Here is a 20703-nt window from a genome sequence, read left to right as displayed (position 1 = left end):
TTGCGAGGATCTGTGGTTTATCGAATCTAATATAATGGCTAGCTGTGTCTAGACTGTGTTCACAGATTGCAGACTTAGTATAGCGACGATGTTTCAAGTCAGCTATATGTTCTTTAACGCGAGTTTTGATTGATCGTTTTGTTTGTCCTATATAAGAGAGACCACAGTCACAATCAACAACGAATGTTTGGGACCCCATTATTAATATAATTAAATAAAAAACCAAGCATAATTTACCACAGATTAAAGACTCAATTAGCACATTCTGCGGAGATAGGACTAAATAAAATATTGATGTATGTCAGGTAGTTTCGAATAACTTTGTAACGTTAGGACGTCTGACACCTCAGTCCTCCCGTGACCCTGGTTGCTGTAAAGTGTTCGAAACGTCGGGAATCAAAAGTTAATAATAAACCACGATAAAATCCGAAAAAAGTGTTTCATTAATTGAGTAAAATTCGCGTAAACATTAGAAAACAATATTATAATTATGTCACAATACGTTTGGTGCAACGTTGTTGTGCCAAACAATGCCAGTCTACAATAAACGATTTAAAGTTAACATACATTTTGAGGAGTTGATGATGTACACGGTGATGTCAACGAATCGGGAATATGGAGCGTAGCACTAATGGCATCATAAGATTATAGCTTATCATCTGCTAGATTGAATGATTTGTTGATGACTCTGAAAGGATGGACATTGTTAATTTTCAAAGTTGATAAATCTAAGCTTCATTTCACTACTATGACTAAGGTGAACCATATCTTGATTACCTTGTACATGAGACAAAAAAAAAAACTTACGGGACAAAAACAGTGTGGTGTTAGTGTTGGTTTGGTGCCCTCGACTAATCCTTCTATTGTTTGCCAACACTTGAAAGTTAGTGGTATTGATATGATCTGAACAAATTACACTATTTTTTGTGGGAGACCAGGTTAATCTGTTATTACAATTTTTTCCCACGTATCCCTTAAACTTGGATTTTTAGAAAACCTACCAAATTTTTGTATAAAACATTATAGTCGAAGTTCAAATTAATTAATTCTAGTAAAATGTATTAATACTCATAATACGCGTATTATATTTAATTTAATGCAATTTTATTATATAACTATTTTTATTAAAATAAGCTAGCAATATAATATTTTAAATAAATCAAAATCTCAAAAATGTCAGTCGCCTCTTTTGCCTTTGCCGTTTTTATCGATAGCCATCTACAAACAAACCGGTTACAACACTATCGCTCGGCGACAGTGACTTCTCAGAAATAGACTCCGATCAGTTGCTCGACCGATCCGCATATTGTATGAGGGCGAGCAGCCTGTGTTGGTAAACAAATCGAGTCAACACGACCGATAATATTTGTAATTTTTAAGTTTAAAAAAGGTTTAAAAGAAGTATACAAGTAATAATGTGATTAAAAAATACTTAAGTATGAAAGGTAACGCCGTGTTTTAGTAAATTTGACGTGGTAAATCTTTTTTTGCAGCAAAAAACAGAACAATTTGGCATTTTTTGAAGGATGTTAATTCAATCGCGCAACTAGATTTAGTCTAGTGATCAGTGCGGCTGCAACTAGTTTTATTGTATGCATATGGCCATTTGGCCTTATACATTGACAGAGGGGAACGCCTGTACATGGCTACTCCCCTCCGTGTTGCTCTTTGGTTGACTCCATTGAGCAAACTCTAATAATAGCTACGTCAAAGTTACCTGTGCCATGTTTTATTCTAAATCTGTAATATTGTTGTCTATGTATGGTTTATGTCTAATGCCTGATGTCTATACCTACTTTGTGTCAAGAAGTGAAAGTATTTTTTTTTTTGTAAATCTGAAGTCATTTATTTAAGCTAAATATCTATTAATTATTAAAATAATTTTCAAAGTAACAAATACCAGAACTGTCGATATGACGACGATTAGGCCTTTTACGTGTGAAGACATGTTATATTTTAACAACGTGTCAGTAATAATTGAATTATTGAGTAGGCAATGTTGGTAAATAAAGATCTAATTGTAACTTTACTTTTAGGAATCTTGATCCCTTAACAGAAACATATGGTCTGTCTTTCTATACACAATATTTGGCACACTGGCCTGAATTTTTCCTTGTCGCTGAATCGCCAAGTGGAGAAATAATGGGATACAGTAAGAAATAAATGTTGATTTCTGATAAAATTTTGTAATTACAGCTTGATTTTACTCTGAATAATTGTGTTTGCAGACAAATGAAGAAAAACTGACTTCAATTATATCGACAAGTAATACAGCGTAGGTAGACAAAAAAATAGTCAAGTAAATAGGCATTATCAAAGATTACTCCTAAAGTTGTATTCAGATCTCAATGAAATTTAAATGAGAGCACATGATAAAGATCGTCTTTCGATTAAATTAAAAATCATCAAAATTGGTACACCCAGTAAAAAGTTATGCAGATTTTTGAGAGTTTCCCTCGATTTCTCTGGGATCTCGATTTATCATCAGATCCTAGTTTCCTTATCATGGTACCAAACTAGGGATATCTCCTTTCCAACAAAAATAGAATTATCAAAATCAACTCATTAATGACGGAGTTATCCCTGAACATACATAAAAAAACATATACGGTGGAATTGAGTAACCTCCTCCTTTTTTTGAAGTCGGTTAAAAAATATGGCTTTTATTAAATATAATCTAATGAATTGAGTTTCTTAACTTTTTAGTCATGGGTAAAGCTGAAGGTCATGGTGAGAACTGGCATGGTCATGTTACAGCTTTAACGGTTAGCCCTGATTATAGACGATTGGGCTTAGCAGCTACTTTAATGAATATTTTGGAAGAAGTCTCTGAAAAGTAAGTCTTGAGATAAAAAAATGTGTCTGATTGTTTTATTGAATCATATTTTTATTTGTGTACTACACATACTGTGTGTGCAGTTCCAACCTCAGTCAGGTTGGTTGATTGACGCTGCTTCGAAAAATATACAAATTTGCTACATTAGGTCAAGGAATAGGATATTTATTTAAAACAATATTTTATTTTGTACCTCACTTAATATACACTAATGGTGGGTTAGTGATTCTAATATTTTATACTCCAAATGGATATGAAATTTGTGGTCTAAGCTTTGTTTTTGTTTACATTCTTCTGATAATCTCATCTCAATAGTGACTATTAAGCACTAAGCAGGAAAGGCGGGATTGGATGCTATGTCTTGTATCTCCATTTTTTAATTATATTCATCTAAAAATAAAGGAGTGTTCATAAATTTGTAGTGAAATCATACATGCCATCGTTATTTTTCATAAACAAAGTATAAAAAATAATTTTAATTTTTTTTACAGGAAAAAAGCTTATTTTGTTGACCTGTTTGTGAGAGTAAGCAATAAAGTAGCAATAAATATGTACAAAAACTTGGGATATATAGTGTATAGAACTGTGTTAGAATACTATTCAGGAGATCCTGATGAAGATGCTTATGGTGATTTTATTTTTAATATAAATTTTAAAAATATACTTTTATAGCAAATACTATTTTATGTAAATATTTCAAGTATATTGTTAAATACTATTTAAATTTTTTTTTGCAGATATGCGAAAAGCATGTTCAAGAGATATCAATAAAAAATCAGTTATACCTCTGACACATCCAGTTCGTCCTGAAGATGTTGATTGATTTCTTTAAAAACATATAAAAAATAAATATTTTGTTTAAATTTTATCTTTATTATAATTTACGTGTCCCTGACAATTAGGTAAAATAGCAACTAAGATGATTAAATTTCGTCTTCAAGTATCATCAATTTATTGTGATACATTTTCAAAATTTTTGTCATTTTCTTCTGATGGAGGAGTGTTGGGTGTATTTACTTTCTCCTCTTGGTTTTCATTTGTTTCTGTATTTTCTGGTAGCACTTGCTTTTTCCGCCATTGTTTTGCAGCTGCAAGGAGTTTCAAGTTGGGTCTGACCATTTCATCTTCAGGGAAAATATAATCAAATACTTCTTCCCATCCTTCTTCCACACCACCTTCGCTGACAACCTTTTGTCTCTTTTTCACTCGTCGAGGCATCTTTGACAAAACTTTTTCAAGTTTTTCTTCATCACCTATTTCAGTTTCAAAATCTCTCCATGCCTCCAAAAGTAGAACTCTAGACTCTTTCTCACCAGCACTACGAAGGCTATCATTTGCTCGCTCATATACACGACGTGCTAAATCAACATTGATGTTGTCAGCGTTTTCTGAGTTTAACTCAAATTTTGCATAAGAGAGCCATACTTTTACATGCACAGTTCTTTCCAAAAGTCTTTCATAGAGTTGTCTTGCTTTGTCAGTTTCACCTTGAGAAACTTCAAAGTCAATGTAACTTTTCCATAATAATTCAGGCATATCTAGTCTTGCTTGTTTCACTGCAATCTCATATATGGCTCTGGCTCTGTCTATATCACCAAGTAAGGTTTCGAGTTCTGCAAATTTTATCCAGGTAACGCAATTTTCAGGACCATACTCTAGAAATTTCTGGTACAAAATTCTACATCTATCAAATTCTCTTAACTGTATCTCTAGATCAATATAACCCCTGTAAAGTTTATCTCTGGGACACATTCCAAGTGCCATTCCTAACGTTTTTCTGGCTTGTTTTAAATTTTTGCATCTAACTTCAAATTGGGCATACATTAACCAGATTTTTGAAAAAGTAAATATTTTGTGTGGTATTAGTTCCAAACAAGTTTTATATACTTGTCTTGCACGATCAACATCTTCTGCTTCCAATTCTTCATATAAAGCATAATTGATCCACAAGTAAATGTATCTCCTCCAGAACTGTTTATCTTTTGAAGGTGGAACATTTGCAATTGCTCTCTCGTATGTGTCCCTTATGTCATCTACATTTCCTTCATTTTCAACTAGTCTTATATAATCAAACCAAGCATCATAGTTAGTAGGATTCTCAATTACTTCTTGTTCGTACATGTATTTTCTTTTATTGACAATAACATCTTCAATACCAGATCTATCACCATATTTCTTTTCATGTATTGTATAAGCTTTATATAATTCTTTGTTCCTGTCCTTAGAAATGTGATCCAAAGCATATTTGTAAATAACTCGGGCTCTATCATGTTCTTTCTGGTTTTCTTCAAATTTTGCAAAGGCGATAAAAAGTCTTTCGTCTAATTCTTCATCTCCAAAGAATTCTACAGCTCTCTCATATATTTTCCTTGCACTATTTATAAATCCATGGTTTTCTTCAAATTTTGCATATTTAATCCAATGTTTAACATCAGGATGAACCATGACAAATCTTTCATATATCTGTCTAGCTCTGTCCAGCTCTTTGTATCTTAATTCAAAATTAATGTATGTTTGCCATGCTTGTTCATCTGGTTGCCACTCCATCCACCTTTCAAAAACCTTTAACAAAGTTAAAAAAAAATACTTTATTGCACATATGAATAAAAAACAAAATTTGCATTACAAGCAATTATAGTCACAAATTGTACAACCAGGCAAAACTACTAAAAAGCAATCTCTTCCAGACAACCTTTAAGCAGAGGACTAACATACGGAATAATAAACAAGTTAACAGGTTACCTGTCTTGCTCCAGCAACATTCTCCAACATTTCTTCCATATAAGTGTACTTGTACCAAAACTGAGACACTCTTGGGAGTATTGTCACGGCTCTATCCCATAAATTGCGAGCATGATTGACTTGTCTGTTACGCATTTCCATTTCAGTATATTTCAGCCTGGAAATAAAACCAGAAAAATTAATAATGAATTAGTTTTGTATATGTTAAAGATTTTAAATAGGGAAATTATAAATTGTTATTGAGAGTACAATACCATAGGGTAACATTTCTATGGTCCACGTCCAAAGCTCTCTCATAAATTGAACGAGCCCTTTGCACTTGTTTCTGTGACTCTTCCCATTGGGCATATTTAAGCCAATTGCCTATAACCTGAAAACAAATAAATTCATTTGTTTTTGTAATTGCATTTTAGTTACAGAGGTGAGAATATTATAGAATGAAAGACACATACAAGTCTGTTCTTACGAATATTGTCCTCAAATGCTTTCCTTTTACGATGTTGATAATCTCTAAGTTCTTCGGGATCAGAAATCTTTTGTTTTGGTGGTGGTGGCAAAATTTCTAAATCTCTCTCTTTAGCTTCACGTAAAAGCTGTTCAGCTGTGATTTGAATTTCAGCAGGTGCTTTATTTTTTACCTGGAATATTAAGAATAAATTGAGGTTATATAGTTTATATATACACTAGCACTAGTCTAATATTTAAAATACTAGATATAGATTTTACCTTTGCCACTTTGGGCATTTTTGTAGTTTTTCCGTCCATTGTTTCGATTTTTATTTATCTTTATACAGTATCTTAAGTAATTATTAAACTATTTAATTTTGATATAAAAACACCCTTTTTGTTTGTAAATAAATTAGTTCTAATTGTAATTTAGTAAACTTATGAAATAAAAAATGCTTAAATGTCATTTGACAGCAAAGAGCAAAGAATAATAGAGTAGGTATATTATAAACACGGTCAGTCTTAAAGTATTTGTCAATTGACAGTTTAAACGTGCTGAATAGATCACCTACTCCACACCAGCCTGCAAAATAATGATATTTGTAATCAAAAAAATACTAACTGATAGATTTTGAATAGTTTTATTCAACTACGTTGTCCTTTTAAATTGCTCACCTCAAATTATATAAATAAAAATCAATTTTTTTTTTTTAAATCAAATATTTTCAAACTTATATATTTTGATGTATACAATATTTTAAATTGCTCAAAGTGTTAAAAAACTGCTCAAGTTGCATTTATAATTACTCAAGTATAGTTTGGAACAGATCCACTTCCCTTAATTTTTAAATAAATATAAATAGTTTAAACACTTATATACCAGTATATAAGTGTATAATCTATGATAGTAATACTTACAGTTTCTGTAAGTATTACTATACTCTGTGACTTACAGAAATAAGTTAACCTCTAAATTCAAATATAAATATTGATGATTTTTTTCTTCTTAAATTAATTAATTATTCAATTATTAAATTAATAACAAAAATATAACAATTATAGGAAACATGAGTTTGATACTTAAGAATTTAAATTTATGCCGTAAAAGTTTTCAATTTGGAAATTCATGTATGTATTGTGTTGTTATAATGTATTTTTTTGTGTACCTGATACAATTGTATGTATAATTAAAAGTTTCCTTACTTTTTAGATGTAAATTTCGTATCGCGTTTTGTACATCAACAAGACGTAAACCATAATGAGCAAATAGAATTTATGAAAACAATTATAGAAAATCAAAAAAGTGATTGGACTAAAATAAAAGATGATGTTTTGTGCAAGCCGGGCTTGTTAAACTCAAAGAATATCGATGCTGTTATGTTAAAGGTGTTAGTAACTGACAAAAAATTTGATATGGCTTTATCTTTTGCTAAATATTTAAAATCCTCTCACAATGAAATGTCATTAGGTGCAATTAATGCTATATTAAATCTTTATTACGAATATGCAAAGGAGAATAAACTTTCAGATGATGAAACACAGTTTATATTAGATACCCATAAAAGTTTGTATGAAAAATACAAAATATTAGATTCTACTACTTGCGAAAAACTGCTGCATGCACTTTGCTCAATAAATGAATGGAAACTAGGTATAAAAGTTCTTGATGATATCAATCTAACTAATACTCCTAGTCATTCAGCTTATAGTTTTTTGATAGCTACATTATTTAAGAACAATAAAAGAGCGGAAGCTTTGAAAATGATAGAGAAAAGTGTACAAAACAGAAGGCCTCTACAAGATATAGTTTATGACGAATGGATGAAATACATTCTTAGAAAATATAAAGATAAGAAAATTTTATTGAAACATTTAAATGAGATATGTCAACACGTATCTAACAACTCTGCTGTTGTGTCTGCAGTGACTGCTAAGAGGTTGAAAGAATCTTACGAATCTTTGAATTGGAATGGAAATTTTACACAAATAACACAACAAAGGTAAAAATATTGTATAGTTTGCTTTCTTATTAAATTTCAGGCAAACTAAGTAATTGCTTTGTATAAAACCTTAAAAATTAATTAATAAAAAAACAAAGAGTATTTAGTTTAAAAAATTTTGCAAAATCAAAACTAGCAATATTCATTATTAAAATGATTTAAAATACAAGGAAATGTATAATAAAATTGGCTTATATAAAAACTAATATTATTCATCCAAAAGCAAAAATAAAAAATAAGTATAACATGTACTTCTTAATTTCAGTGGCCAATGCATGTGTTGTAACCAAACTTTGGATTGCTTAACATTATCTGAAGAAGAATTTAGTATATTACAGAAGAATGTCAAAGAAAAACTAATAGTTGGTTCAGATTTATTTTTAAAAACATCACCCGATGAATTAAAAAGGTTTTTAGATTTTGTAAATAGAACGTCACCATATGATATAGTTTTAGATGCTTTGAACATAGCCTATTCTGTGGGAAAATCAGAAATTCACAATAGGATAAAAATTCTTGGAACTGTAATAGATTATTTTCTTCAAAAGAAGAAAAGAATATTACTTCTCGGTAGGAAACATATGCTTAAATGGAGACAGATACATAATTTAACAAGCAGAACAGAGAGCTTCTTTATTGATGATATGTGAGTGCACCCTATATAATTTAGCGTTGTCATAAATATGTGTATATTTTGTTTACATTTTTTCATACGTTTGAATTGTATTATAAGTTGTTATATTGAAAAGCATAATATTAAAAAAGAATTAATTAATATTTTTAACAAATTTTTCAGTATATAACAAAAAAAAGTTATTATTTATAAGATTATTTCTGTGTGTCTAACTTTTTATTGCTTCTGTAATAAAACATTTGTAACATAAATAAAATTTATTTTAAATGTAAGCTATGTTTAGTTTCATTTTATTTTATTTTGGCATTTTAGTTCACAGGATGATCCATATTTCATAACAGCGGCAATATTAAGTGGTGCTCATACAGATATAGTCTCCAGAGATTTGCTTCGAGGTCACAGATTCTTGATGCAGAAAGAGCAGTTAAAACGATTATTTCAACGGTGGCAATGGCAACATCAGTGGATGGTTTTTGTGCCTACATATAAACCAGTTATTCAGGTAATTTTATTATTTTGGTATTAAATTGAATTGCTAAAATGTATTTTATTTTGTTATACAATAAATTCGTCAATGAATTTCATAATTAATGAGACTATTAATAAAAAATTATAAACTAGCGACTCGCCCCGGCTTCGCACAGGTGCAATGCTGATACTAAATATACTACAGAATGTCTTTATTTATAGTGTGAAGCTAGCTTATAGCATGGTTATTAACATAATAATAACATTAAAATATGCGTCGTTAGATTACACGTTGTTACAGAATGCATTGAAGAAATAAAGGTACACTGCTCGTTCCCCGTAGGTGATAGCGTGATAATATGTAGCCTATGTAACCCGACTTCATAATAATATTATATAATATTCATGTCAAATTTGAAGTAAATCCATGCAGTACTTTTTGAGTTTATCCCGGACATACATACAGACAAACAGACAAAAATTCTAAAAACTATATTTTTGGCTTCGGTATCGATTGTAGATCACACCCCAAGTATTCTTTTAAAAAAACATTCAATGTACGGTTTTGACTTTCCTACCATTTTATTATACATATGTATAGATAGATACAGCACAATACATAACTAAGTTTTTGTAGATGAATGATGTCAAAATTTTATTAGTCTTTGCCGTTTCGAAAATAGAAGAAAATGTGGTACATTACTAGAAATAGATAAATAATTAGACCTTTGTTAAAAAAAAAAACAAAAATTCTCAAATCATATGTGTTTAAATGTATAATTATTGTTTTTATTTTAGCCACCATTAAAGTTCACACCTATCGCTCAAAGTAATAAAAGTGGATGGCATCTACCTTATTTATCAGAAAAGAGTTCAACTATAGGACAAGTTAATACTGGTATTCCTGATTGTTCTTCATGGCTTTGCTTAAGACAAAATTCGAAATAATGAGTTGCTTTAGTCTAAAATTATTACAAACAAAATGTAAATGAAGTGTATGTATGTGTGAAGTGTATGTTGTACTATGTGTATGTTATATATTAAATTTTGAAAAATATTTTAAGTTTAATGATATTAAATATAGTATATCTTTCTAATTTTTTGTTTCATTTTATTGTTTGGTTAATTATAAAGCTATATAACGTGTTCTATTCCTTACTTGTGTCTCTTCGAATAGGGAGTTGACTATTCGCGCATTTACGATCTTGGAGCTCGAGTCTCCCTGCGGGATGTTTTTCATAAGGTAGACGGCTGCATCGCAATATATTTATAACAATACTAGCTGACCCCGCAAACCGATTAGTACCGATTTGGACGATTCCTACTTTAATCGAAAGCTAATGCATGTCATGTGGTCTCATTTCAATTCAACTGAGATCTTATGAGTACTTTTTGAGTAATCTTTGATAACGCGTATTTACTTGACTATTTTTTCGTGTTCCTACGTTGTACTTGTCGATGTAATTGAAATCGTTTTTTTTAGTTTGTGAGCAAACATAAATATTAAACTAGCTCCTTGTAATTAATTATACTTACATATCTACATGTAACCTTTTTGAAGTACCAAAAAAAACTTATTTATACGATGACAGTTATAGAAAGATTTTTTAAATATATAAATATTTATTTAAAGTGAAAAATCAAATTTAAAGTACCTATATATTACAGTTGTTATAATAATGCCTAAGAATAAAAGATCAAGTAAACAAGAAGACAGCCAGAGCTTACCAAGAGATAACAAGTCTAAATCCAGCCTTTCTTCCCAATCTGAGCAAAATGTTAAAATTCTGAAAGACATTAAATCAGGTACTAACAATAAAAGTTATTCATTTATTTATTTATACTTTATTTATTTATACTTACAATAAGAACATTAAAAAGAAGGGAAAAAAATACTGAATAAAGTGCAAAGGCGGTCTTATCACTGACAGTGATTTCTTACAGACAAACCGTCTATAAAGGAAACATTCGTAACATATAACAGGCACACGGTGCAATAAAAACAATATAATATGTATAAGATTCATATACACAATGCACCAAAAACTATATTTAACCGACTTTCAAAAAAAGGAGGAGGTTCTCAATTCGACTGTATTTTTTTTTTTTTTTTTTTATGTATGTTACATCAGAACTTTTGACTGGGTGGAGCGATTTCGACAAATTTTCTTTTAATCGAAAGGTGGTATGTGCCAATTGGTCCCATTTAAATTTATTTGAGATTTAACAACTACTTTTCGAGCTATATCTAATAATGCGTTTTTACTTGACGCTTTTTTCGTCGACCTACGTTGTATTATACCGCATAACTTTCTACTGGATGTACCGATTTTGATAATTCTTTTTTTGTTGGAAAGGAGATATTCCAAATTTAGTACCATGATAAGGAAACCAGGATATGATGATGGGATCCTAGAGAAATCGAGGGAAACTCTTGAAAATCCGCAATAACTTTTTACTGGGTGTACCGATTTTGATAATTCTTTTTTTGTTGGAAAGAAGATATCCCTAGTTTAGTACCATGATAAGGAAACCAGGATCTGATGATGGAATCTCAGAGAAATCGAGGGAAACTCTCGAAAATTCGCAATAACTCTTTACTGGGTGTACCGATTTTGATAATTTTTAATTTAGTCGAAAGCCGATGTTTATCATGTGGTCACATTTAAATTTCATCGAGATCTGATTACAACTTTTAGAGTAATCTTTGATAATGCGTTGTTACTTGACTATTTTTTCGTCGATCTACGTTGTATTACTCGTCGATGTAATTGAAGTCGGTTTTTTTTTCGTTTGCGAGCAAACACAATTATTACATATACATAAACGTAGACATACATATATTTACATAATAATAAGCATAAAAACTAAAGTTATTTTGTAAAGAATCTCAAATGTTTGTATTTATCTGTAAATTAGCTTAGGTTGAAGTTAATTTTTTTTCTGTCTTAAGTTTACAAGCCTTGAAAACCAAACTTTATGCTTAAAATGTTAGTATACAGACAAAAAAAAAAACAAAATATTTATTTTGTTTACAAATTGTTATTTGTTACTAAGTAGTAATAAGTTATGGATGTAGGGGCTCTATGAAATCCTTACAAGTAAAGCAAGTATTTTTATAAAAAGTACCATTTTGTATTAATTTTAACCATGTTTTATCGAAGTTTTATTGATTCCTCCTCCCTACGTTGACTCTCCCATAATTCTATCGTTTTCCAGTAATGCTCACTATTTCTTCGATGATCGTCATTAATTGTTACTTTCTTGTGTGCATATTGTGTCTTGTTAAGTCGTTAGTTTTTGGAGTTGAGAACTCTGGCAAACAGGAATCTAATTCTTGTAGGTAAATCATTCCCTGCTTTAGCGTTGCACAAAGTTACTTGCAAAATAGTCTTCTTTGCAAATACTGTGGTCATGTACTGAATTGAACTGAATTAGCCTGTAACGACCGACGGATTTCGTGCATAGGTATGGTGCAGGCAGACACCAGCCACGACCAGATTTTAATGTTTGTACTCATACAAAAGTCTGCCCCAGACCGGAATAGAGTTCGCGACACTCGGTGTTAAGGCGATTTTTCATTTTATATCATTCACACTTCTTTAGTCTTTATTTTTGTTTTAATAAACAATAGTTAACTGTACTGGACTGTACGAAATATAATTAAAATGTAATAGAACCCCCATTGAAGAAAACTGGTTCACGCGTCCAACGGAAGATGGAACGAGTCGAGATGCTTGCGCGTCCAACTGCAAGACGACTTCGTTCTTTGTGGGATGAAAAATGTGCTATTTTACCCCGCGAAAGAAGAGATAAAATAAAAAGTGCTCTAGAAGACGATTACTTTCTCAGTCCTGAGTAAGTAAAGCTTTTCAATTGAACTCATAAAACCTTTAAAATAATTACTATTTAAGTAAGAGATTGTAACTGTACTTTACTAAATTATATTTTAATAGTATCAATTAATGGTTTGAAATATACTTTTTCAAGGAGGTTTGTCAGTATGTGTTTATATTGTTGTTCTTGTTATATTATGTTGTGCAGTTAATAAGCTACCACTACCTCGGAATGTACCTACCTACCTATCTGTCGGGAAGGTAGGACAAATTGTCTTAGGTATATAGTAAATACGTAGGCACGCTACACCATACAGTATTCTTAAAAAAGATGTTTTTTAAACATTGATTGATGACATTGATGTACTCCAGTATACATACACAGGAACCATGCATATACAATAGTTACAACTACATGTTGCTCTACTGTTTACGAGAATGGTCGATCATTAATCTTATAAAAAAAAGCATAATTCACCACGATGATCCGCTGCGGGTTGGCGAATATATATAGGTACATAAAAGTTTAGAATTTCCTTCGTAGTCACTAGATGAATTAAAAATACTAAGTAACGATAGGTATAACGTAATCTTAAATTTACAGGCTCAGGGTTATCATCTTAACCAATTTTTGTGTCATAATTTTTGGATGCTATTTAAATCTCCACGATATTTACATGTCAAAACCAACAAGAAATGAATTCAAGTACATTTTACTTTTTAGACAAACAGAGCAATATTTTCAAGCGCTTAATGAGTCGACCAAACGATGGTCTGGTCCAGGCGGGACGATCAACCGCAAAGAGAACGCGGAGAGAGCCCGGGAGTTGCGACAAAGACAGAAGTGGCTCATTGATTTCAGTGCACAGGTAATAACCACCAATTAAAGATGACCTAGTGCGATATAGAGATAGAATTGTTAGTGCAGATAATATTGATTTTGACTATTTCTCAATGAATTTGAACGAATTACCATTTGATGTTTCGAAGATGTTTTTATTCTATCCAGAAAATAAAATGTACCTTCCATGATTAGAAAAATTAACTTTAGTATAGTATTTATGCTTGTACGAGCCCCGATGCAAAATAGTTCGTCTAGTGTGAAATTTTCTCTGTGAGATTTTTTCTAACTTCATTATTTTTGTATATCTATATGAAATATTAATCTGTTCTACTATCGCATGTCGCGTTACTTTTGCCATTTTTTTTATTATGAACTAATAAACTGTTTTAGCTTTTTTAAAATACATATCCTGTTTTAAATTCGAAGAAGTTATAAGCAAAATAGTGCGTCTAATTGTTAATCGATGCAAAAGAGTTCGTCTATCGGTGACTATTCCTTTACAATTATGTTGCATAATTTAAATTTGTAAAAGTAATTCTGTGTCATTTGTCAAGTGAGACAGTATAAATCCTGAAAATTTTAGTTTTTTTTTCATTTGTTTTCAAATAACAATGAGCCGTGGCAAACCCGTGTGTGAATAGCTTCGAAAGTGAATAGTTTGTGGGGTCGATGCTGGCAAATCAAGTTACCAAATATATAAAGACTTAGAATTAGAGACTTAGAATAGAATTAGAATAGAACGACTTCTTGTTTGAAGAAAACTGGTCGATCACGCATCACAAGTGCAGCAGAAAACAGAATCCTGAAGAAAATTATCAAAAATAATCGTCGTGCTCGAGCTGGAGAACTCACGGTGCAATGGAAGGACATGGTTTGCAAAGACGTCTCAGTTGATACTTGCAAAAGAGTCCTAAAAAGAATGTGTTATGGATTTTACACCGCTAAGGAGAAACCACTGTTGACTGCTGTACAAAAGAAAAAGAGGTTGAAGTTTGCTCGTGATCATTTAAATTGGACTTCCAATCAGTGGCGTAGTGTCATTAGGAGTGACGAGTCAAAATTTGAAGTGACAGTCGGCGATGAAAGGAAAAAAGTGATTCGGAACAAAAATGAGGCATTTCATACTGAGACTTTTCAGACTGACTGTCTCAAACGCAAAGTGAAGTTTCCGGCGTCTCTTATGATATGGGGCTGCATGTCTGCACAAGGTGTTGGTGGTGTGCAGTTTGTGGATGGTTCTATCAATTCTGCAAGGTATCAAAACCTTTTGAAAGAGAATTTACTGCCCTCTATTCCGTTACTGAAGCATCACGATTCCTTCACTTTTCAACAGTCATCGTCGCCGCGTCGTACATAGATTTCAGTACCTCGATATATCGCCAGTCGATATGACATCTCCGCAGAGACTCCAGGAGAGCCCAGGTCTCGACAGAGTCGAAGGCTTTCTCGTAGTCCACAAATGCCATATACAGCGGCTGATTATATTCTTTTGTCTTTTGAATAATCTGCCGAACAGTATGGATGTGGTCCACGATGCTGTAGCTATTTTGAAACCCAGCCTGCTCTGGTGGTTGGAATTCGTCGAGTCTTCTAGCGAGACGATTCGTAACAACCCTCGAAAACAGCTTATAGACGTGGCTCAGAAATGAGATCGGTCTGTAATTCTTCAACAGAGACTTGTCGCCTCTCTTAAAGAACATCTCCACCACACTCTGGACCACGCCTTCGGCCGGTGGTACCTCGGTGGATGACGGCGTTAAAGTCTTGCCAAGGCTTTTAGGAAAGGTCGCCCTGCCTGTCGGCTTTAAGGAGCTCAGTGGTAACACCGTCATCCCACGGGGCCCTCCCGTTTTTAAACTGCCCGAGTGCTGCACTAATCTTGCCCTCTTCGAAGTCCGGGTACTCTTTGAATAATGGCGCAACAATGGTCCCCTGGATCTTCGGTGTCCCAAGTCGCAGGCTTGCGTGCGCTCGACGAGTACAGCTGTCCATAAAAATTCTCAACCTCTTCTCGAATCTGAGGGCGTAAGCAGACGGTTCTGCTGTTTTGAGCTTCGCAAGAAGGCTTCTCCCTAATGATCTTTGGAAAACTTTGGACCTCCTATCCTTTTAATCAGAGTAGCAATCTCTCTCGTATTTGAGCAGCGGAGGTCTCGGCGTACAATTTTCCGTATCCTCTTGGAAAGAGCCCTCTGTTCTGGCGAAGCAGCCGGCAACTCGCACCTCTGCCACATCAGATCCAAGGCTTCGGGAGAAAGTTTGGTCTTCTTCGTTGACTTTGTAGATGGAAAGTGTCTGCGACCCAGTGTACACACCGTCTCCACCACGTTCTCGGTTATCTCGTCCGAGTCGCCAGTAGTTTCCAGGGAATCGAATCGGTTTTAAAGTTCCAGTTGGAACTGCTCGGAGCCACATAGTATTTGGGGCAGCGTAGGTCGGAGAGTAGATTTCATCAAGCGGGCCCGCTGTTTTCGGAGGCAGGAGGATTCAGAGTGCCCCGTACTAGCCGGTGGTCGCGCCGGTGTTAAACCTGTTAACCACTGAGACATCTCTGAATATATGCCTTCTATTCGCTATGATAAAATCTGTTTCGTTCCTCGTCACAGTATCGGGGCTTTGCCATGTCCACCTCCTTTGAGGCTTCTTCTCAAAAATGAGTTCATCAAGAAGAGCCCCTCTGATTCGAGAAAGTTGACAAACGACTGCTCCCTGCGATTCCTGTGCCCCAATTCGTGTGGTCCGATGTTCGATCCGTCACGGTCTTGTACTCCCACTTTAGCGTCGAAGTCTCCCATAACAACGCTGTAGAAGGTCGAAGCCTATGTTCAGCAGTGGACTGTGATCGGCTGAAATGATGATGATGATGATTAATTTCATTTAGGACATTGAATTTCACCAACGTAAATACATCCATGACATTACAATATTTAAAAATATCACTTTCATTCAAGCTACTTTTATTTTTAAATTTTGGGATAATGGAACATTGTATCTAAGAATAAATAAAGAACTTATATTTACTGTACTTAACCTTGATATAACTGATACTTATTTTCACAAGTTGAAAATAGTAGAATAAACAACTACTGAAGGTTGTTAACAATCAATATTTCTAGTAATCGTATCTACACGCGCTGTAATAAATTATATATGCCATAAACTAGAATAATTACGTATTTACATGTCTACCTAGGTGGCGTACCGTTTATGTGATTACATTGCAAAAGGACAAAAGGAGATGTTGGTTTCGAACAGATTGAGAAGTATTGCAGATGTTGTGCTAGAGAGAGTGGCCGAAATATTGGGTTTGTATTTGGGAGTGTATTTGTGATATAACGTTTCTAACTAAATTTACTCTTTGCCTTTAATTGTACTCCCTCGAAAGTAGTACGCATCCAGCCCTTAACATGCCTCTGTTAGGCATAAGCCTCTTTCTTTACGTAGAAGAAGAATAAATATTTATTATTTATTAATCTAAAGACGGTTGTAGATATACTTTTTCAAAATTTAAAAAGTATAATACTTTACACAAAATTTTCATTCTCCTTTGTAAAGACTTCGAGTTTTCAGAAAACCTTCTTTTTTTAGATAATTTCATGGATATATGGCTATACCCTAAAGTCTCGTGATAAGAAAATTCTTCTCAGCTAAATGTACGATTTACCTAACAAGTTTTGTTTATCCTTACTGCTTTCTTATATAGGAGAACCGAAACCATCCCGTACCCATCCCGGTCGCCTCGCTCGGTTCATGGTCGCCATATCAGATCGTATTGCGGTCTGGATCGAGAACGCGGTGTACCGTGCTGATGCATTAGAACCTCGGGAGTCAGGTGCTGACGAGCATATGCGACTTGATAAGGAAAAACCGCTGTTATCCTAATTGCACAAGGTTTGAATTCAATTGCATGTTATATTTAAGTTTTATAATCAAAATAAGTTGTTAAGCTTAATAAGTTAGACTTTAATAGTAGGTTGTTAAATTCAAATATTTATTTTGTGACTTAATTATTGTTTGTGTGTAAATATTTTGTAAATATTATGTTGGTTGCAATCGAGTCCTTTCATTTTGTTTACCATCTCGTATGTTATTTCTAGACATTTTTATTAGAAGCTACATAAATTATCCGGTAGTGAATAACTAGTGTAGTGCGTGTTACATAAGGTAAATTGTTTTAATCTTCACTACTTAACGCTTCAGCCTGTAATATCCCACTACTGGGCATAGGCCTCTTTCCCCGTTTAGGAGAACGATCAGAGCTTAATCCTCCACGCTGCTCCAATGCGGGTTGGCGGATATATTCCCTACTATGAGTAACGATCGCTATCAGGTGTACGTGATAACAACCAGGACCGATGGCTTAACGTGCTCTCCGAGGCACGGTGGGGAGTCCCACAAGGACTGCACAAACACCCAGACCACGACAAACACCTGTATGGCCAATACAAATGTTTGTCATGTGCGGGGATCGAACCCGCAACCGCCAGCGCAACAGGTGTTCCTGGCTATAACAGCTGCGCCAACACGGCGTCAATATTCACTACTTACATTATGTCCATTCTGGTTAGAATATTTTAATTAATTATGAGGAACGCCTACATTTTAATGTCGTTTTAAATAAATATTTCTCGGAGATAAACAAAGACAATCATGTCAATGCGAACGCCAATATTATAACGTGCATGATAATTGCGCATATTTTATTTTATGTGTTTATTTAATGTATATAACCGTAGTAGATGTATTTACATAGGTACTAGAGAAAAGTGATTGTTTTATTAAAAATCTTTACACGTTGTTCACTTTTCAACACTTTATTATATTTTGTTTTATAATGTTATTAATGAAATAGACGAAAGGATATTTCGATTACAAAAACATAAAAACTTTGCTTAGTAGTCATTGGACGTCATTAGTCTAGCCAGCGCATTATCGCAGGTTTGATTCTCGCTCGTAATATGTTTAATGTTCCAGTACACACGAAACAAAATTTCATCTTACTGTTAATTAAAATACGGTATTATCTTAGCTTTGTTACGAGTATAATTATAGTATACTAGCTGACCCGGCGAACTTCGTATCGCCTAATAGTGACTTTTAAGTATTATCACAAATCTTTTGTATGATAATCTATTGTATAGAAAAGTGTTGTTTTTAGACTTTTTTAGGAAATTTAATTTTTTTTTTAGTTTTTTTTCTCTCCGTAAGAGCCATCCTCGTACTTCAAGGAATATTAAAAAAAAAGAATTAGCGAAATCGGTCCAACCGTTCTCGAGTTTTGCGCTTAGCAACACATTCAGCGACTCATTTTTATATAATAGATATAAAATACTTATATTAAATTGGTTTGAACTCGATATGTGTAACGGATTATAAATAAAAAAAACCGTTCGTCAGTTTATTAAGCAGCGAAATTTTAGTATTGTAATAAAATTAGGATGTTTAGCAATTTATTTGTGATAGAAAACTAAATTATTGTCTATCATTACATAATTATGTTATGAAACGTAAGTTTTTGTTAAAAATATAACTTTTCGGAAAGCTTACATTATGCGTCGAAAATCATGAGGTATTCGGGACGTATACATTTTTAGTAATATGAAAAAAAAAAAACGTTTATTTCATTATTATAAAAAATTTGTACTTAATATTCCTTTGTGTGAAGTGCGTATGAACTTAGTAGTCAACACAAGACCATTTAGCTATATTTATATTATTATCTTACAATGACGTTCAATAAAATAACTAATTCTTAAAGCATTGTTTAAAATTTTACTTTCTTATCGTGTTTAATGCATTACAATTATAATTGTTTATGTTGTGACAATGACTTTAGCCGGTCCTTCGGAGGCGATAAATCGATCTAGCTAGGATTCATCTTATCCGTCTTATTAGGCAATAAAAAACTGCTGCAGTATCATTAGAAATAACAAAGGTAAATTTCGCCACCATCTACAGGGTTATAAAAGCTCAGGTGATGTAGGTACCAAGTAACGATTTCTAACAAAAATAAAAATTGAAATAACAAAAGCACGGGCATTATAAGCCTGTGGAAATATATTTATGTATTAAAAAAAAAGCTCAGGTGGGAAATCGGGTGATACCTAAACCAGAAGAACCCGGTTTGAATCCAGGTGTCTCATCATTACAGCCTATACAGTCCACTGCTGGACATAGGCCTCCACAAGTTTACGCCAAAAATAACGTGAACTTATGTGTTTTGCCCATAGTCACCACGCCGGGCAGGCGGGTTGGTGACCCGGTCCGGTGAATCCAGGTGTCTCCTGTCCGATTATTTTTTTCCTTTATTTTCAAGTTCCTTTTTTTGTGAGAAAAACTATTATTGAGAGCCTTTTATCTATGCATCTAATTCGTATCTAAATATATAATTATATATATATATATATATTTTTTTAAAGTTAATATTTTATTATTATTATGTCGGTAAGATCGTAAAATATTATTCATATTTCATCTGTACATATGAATTCGTATAATTAAATATAATTTTCAAAACACAAGATAAAAAAAAAATTATCATCGGTCATCCAGGTACTATTATGTATGTTATAATTTGACTAACTTTCAGCAGATAACAACAAAAAATTTAAAATTTTGATATTGTCACTTTACCGTTCAAGCTCGGATATTTATACCATAATAAGATACTATGGTTATAGTTTTAATACTATGAATAGCAACAGATGTTTACTCAGTCAAAGTTGATCTATAATACATTAATATTTTAACCATATCTGTATTGAATCAGATAGACCGATGCAAGCGAGCTATTTTTTTCTCTAAGACAGGTATTTTCATTAGCCATTCAGATCAGTATTGACCTTAGGAGGTGGTTAGGGATACCGATGGCAGGACTGGTGCGCGACCTTCTAGGG

General features: G+C 32.9%; 4 protein-coding genes across 4 annotated transcripts; 3 read left to right on the top strand and 1 right to left on the bottom strand.

The window, feature by feature from the left end:
- The first annotated feature begins 1737 nt into the window (after positions 1-1737).
- On the top strand, positions 1738-3704 carry LOC123660803 (N-alpha-acetyltransferase 20). Its single transcript, XM_045595838.1, has 5 exons — positions 1738-1966; positions 2037-2152; positions 2707-2836; positions 3328-3464; positions 3574-3704. Exons 1-5 carry the CDS (start codon positions 1914-1916, stop codon positions 3657-3659), a joined length of 522 nt encoding a protein of 173 aa, XP_045451794.1. The 5' UTR covers positions 1738-1913; the 3' UTR covers positions 3660-3704.
- LOC123660802 (protein crooked neck) lies at positions 3689-5750 on the bottom strand. Its single transcript, XM_045595837.1, has 2 exons — positions 5579-5750; positions 3689-5398 (listed from the first exon to the last, which is right to left on the bottom strand). The coding sequence occupies exons 1-2, from the start codon at positions 5717-5719 to the stop codon at positions 3788-3790; spliced, it is 1752 nt and encodes a 583-aa protein (XP_045451793.1). The 5' UTR covers positions 5720-5750; the 3' UTR covers positions 3689-3787.
- A 1342-nt stretch (positions 5751-7092) lies between these two features.
- On the top strand, positions 7093-10163 carry LOC123660926 (mitochondrial ribonuclease P catalytic subunit). The gene is made up of 5 exons (XM_045595945.1): positions 7093-7126; positions 7236-8025; positions 8291-8671; positions 8972-9161; positions 9926-10163. The coding sequence occupies exons 1-5, from the start codon at positions 7093-7095 to the stop codon at positions 10073-10075; spliced, it is 1545 nt and encodes a 514-aa protein (XP_045451901.1). The 3' UTR covers positions 10076-10163.
- Positions 10164-10806: 643 nt separating this feature from the next.
- Positions 10807-17692, top strand: LOC123660925. Its single transcript, XM_045595944.1, has 5 exons — positions 10807-10948; positions 12805-12985; positions 13688-13832; positions 17001-17112; positions 17511-17692. The coding sequence occupies exons 1-5, from the start codon at positions 10807-10809 to the stop codon at positions 17687-17689; spliced, it is 759 nt and encodes a 252-aa protein (XP_045451900.1). The 3' UTR covers positions 17690-17692.
- Positions 17693-20703: the final 3011 nt, after the last annotated feature.

Source organism: Melitaea cinxia, chromosome 16, assembly GCF_905220565.1.
Source record: "Melitaea cinxia chromosome 16, ilMelCinx1.1, whole genome shotgun sequence".
Classification (NCBI taxonomy): domain Eukaryota; kingdom Metazoa; phylum Arthropoda; class Insecta; order Lepidoptera; family Nymphalidae; genus Melitaea; species Melitaea cinxia.
The sequence above is the reverse complement of the archived record's forward strand: the minus strand, read 5'-3'. Positions and strand labels throughout refer to the sequence as shown.

Coding starts and splice junctions, on each gene's coding strand:
- LOC123660926 (XM_045595945.1), top strand. CDS start 7,093: ATGAGTTTGATACTTAAGAATTTAAATTTATGCC. Junction 8,026..8,290: donor ACACAAATAACACAACAAAG/GTAAAAATATTG, acceptor TCTTAATTTCAG/TGGCCAATGCATGTGTTGTA. Junction 8,672..8,971: donor AGCTTCTTTATTGATGATAT/GTGAGTGCACCC, acceptor TTGGCATTTTAG/TTCACAGGATGATCCATATT.
- LOC123660803 (XM_045595838.1), top strand. CDS start 1,914: ATGACGACGATTAGGCCTTTTACGTGTGAAGACATGTTATATTTTAAC. Junction 1,967..2,036: donor ATGTTATATTTTAACAACGT/GTCAGTAATAAT, acceptor CTTTACTTTTAG/GAATCTTGATCCCTTAACAG. Junction 3,465..3,573: donor TCCTGATGAAGATGCTTATG/GTGATTTTATTT, acceptor TTTTTTTTGCAG/ATATGCGAAAAGCATGTTCA.
- LOC123660802 (XM_045595837.1), bottom strand. CDS start 5,719: ATGGAAATGCGTAACAGACAAGTCAATCATGCTCGCAATTTATGGGAT. Junction 5,399..5,578: donor ATGTTGCTGGAGCAAGACAG/GTAACCTGTTAA, acceptor ACTTTGTTAAAG/GTTTTTGAAAGGTGGATGGA.
- LOC123660925 (XM_045595944.1), top strand. CDS start 10,807: ATGCCTAAGAATAAAAGATCAAGTAAACAAGAAGACAGCCAGAGCTTA. Junction 12,986..13,687: donor GATTACTTTCTCAGTCCTGA/GTAAGTAAAGCT, acceptor TTTACTTTTTAG/ACAAACAGAGCAATATTTTC. Junction 13,833..17,000: donor TCATTGATTTCAGTGCACAG/GTAATAACCACC, acceptor ATGTCTACCTAG/GTGGCGTACCGTTTATGTGA.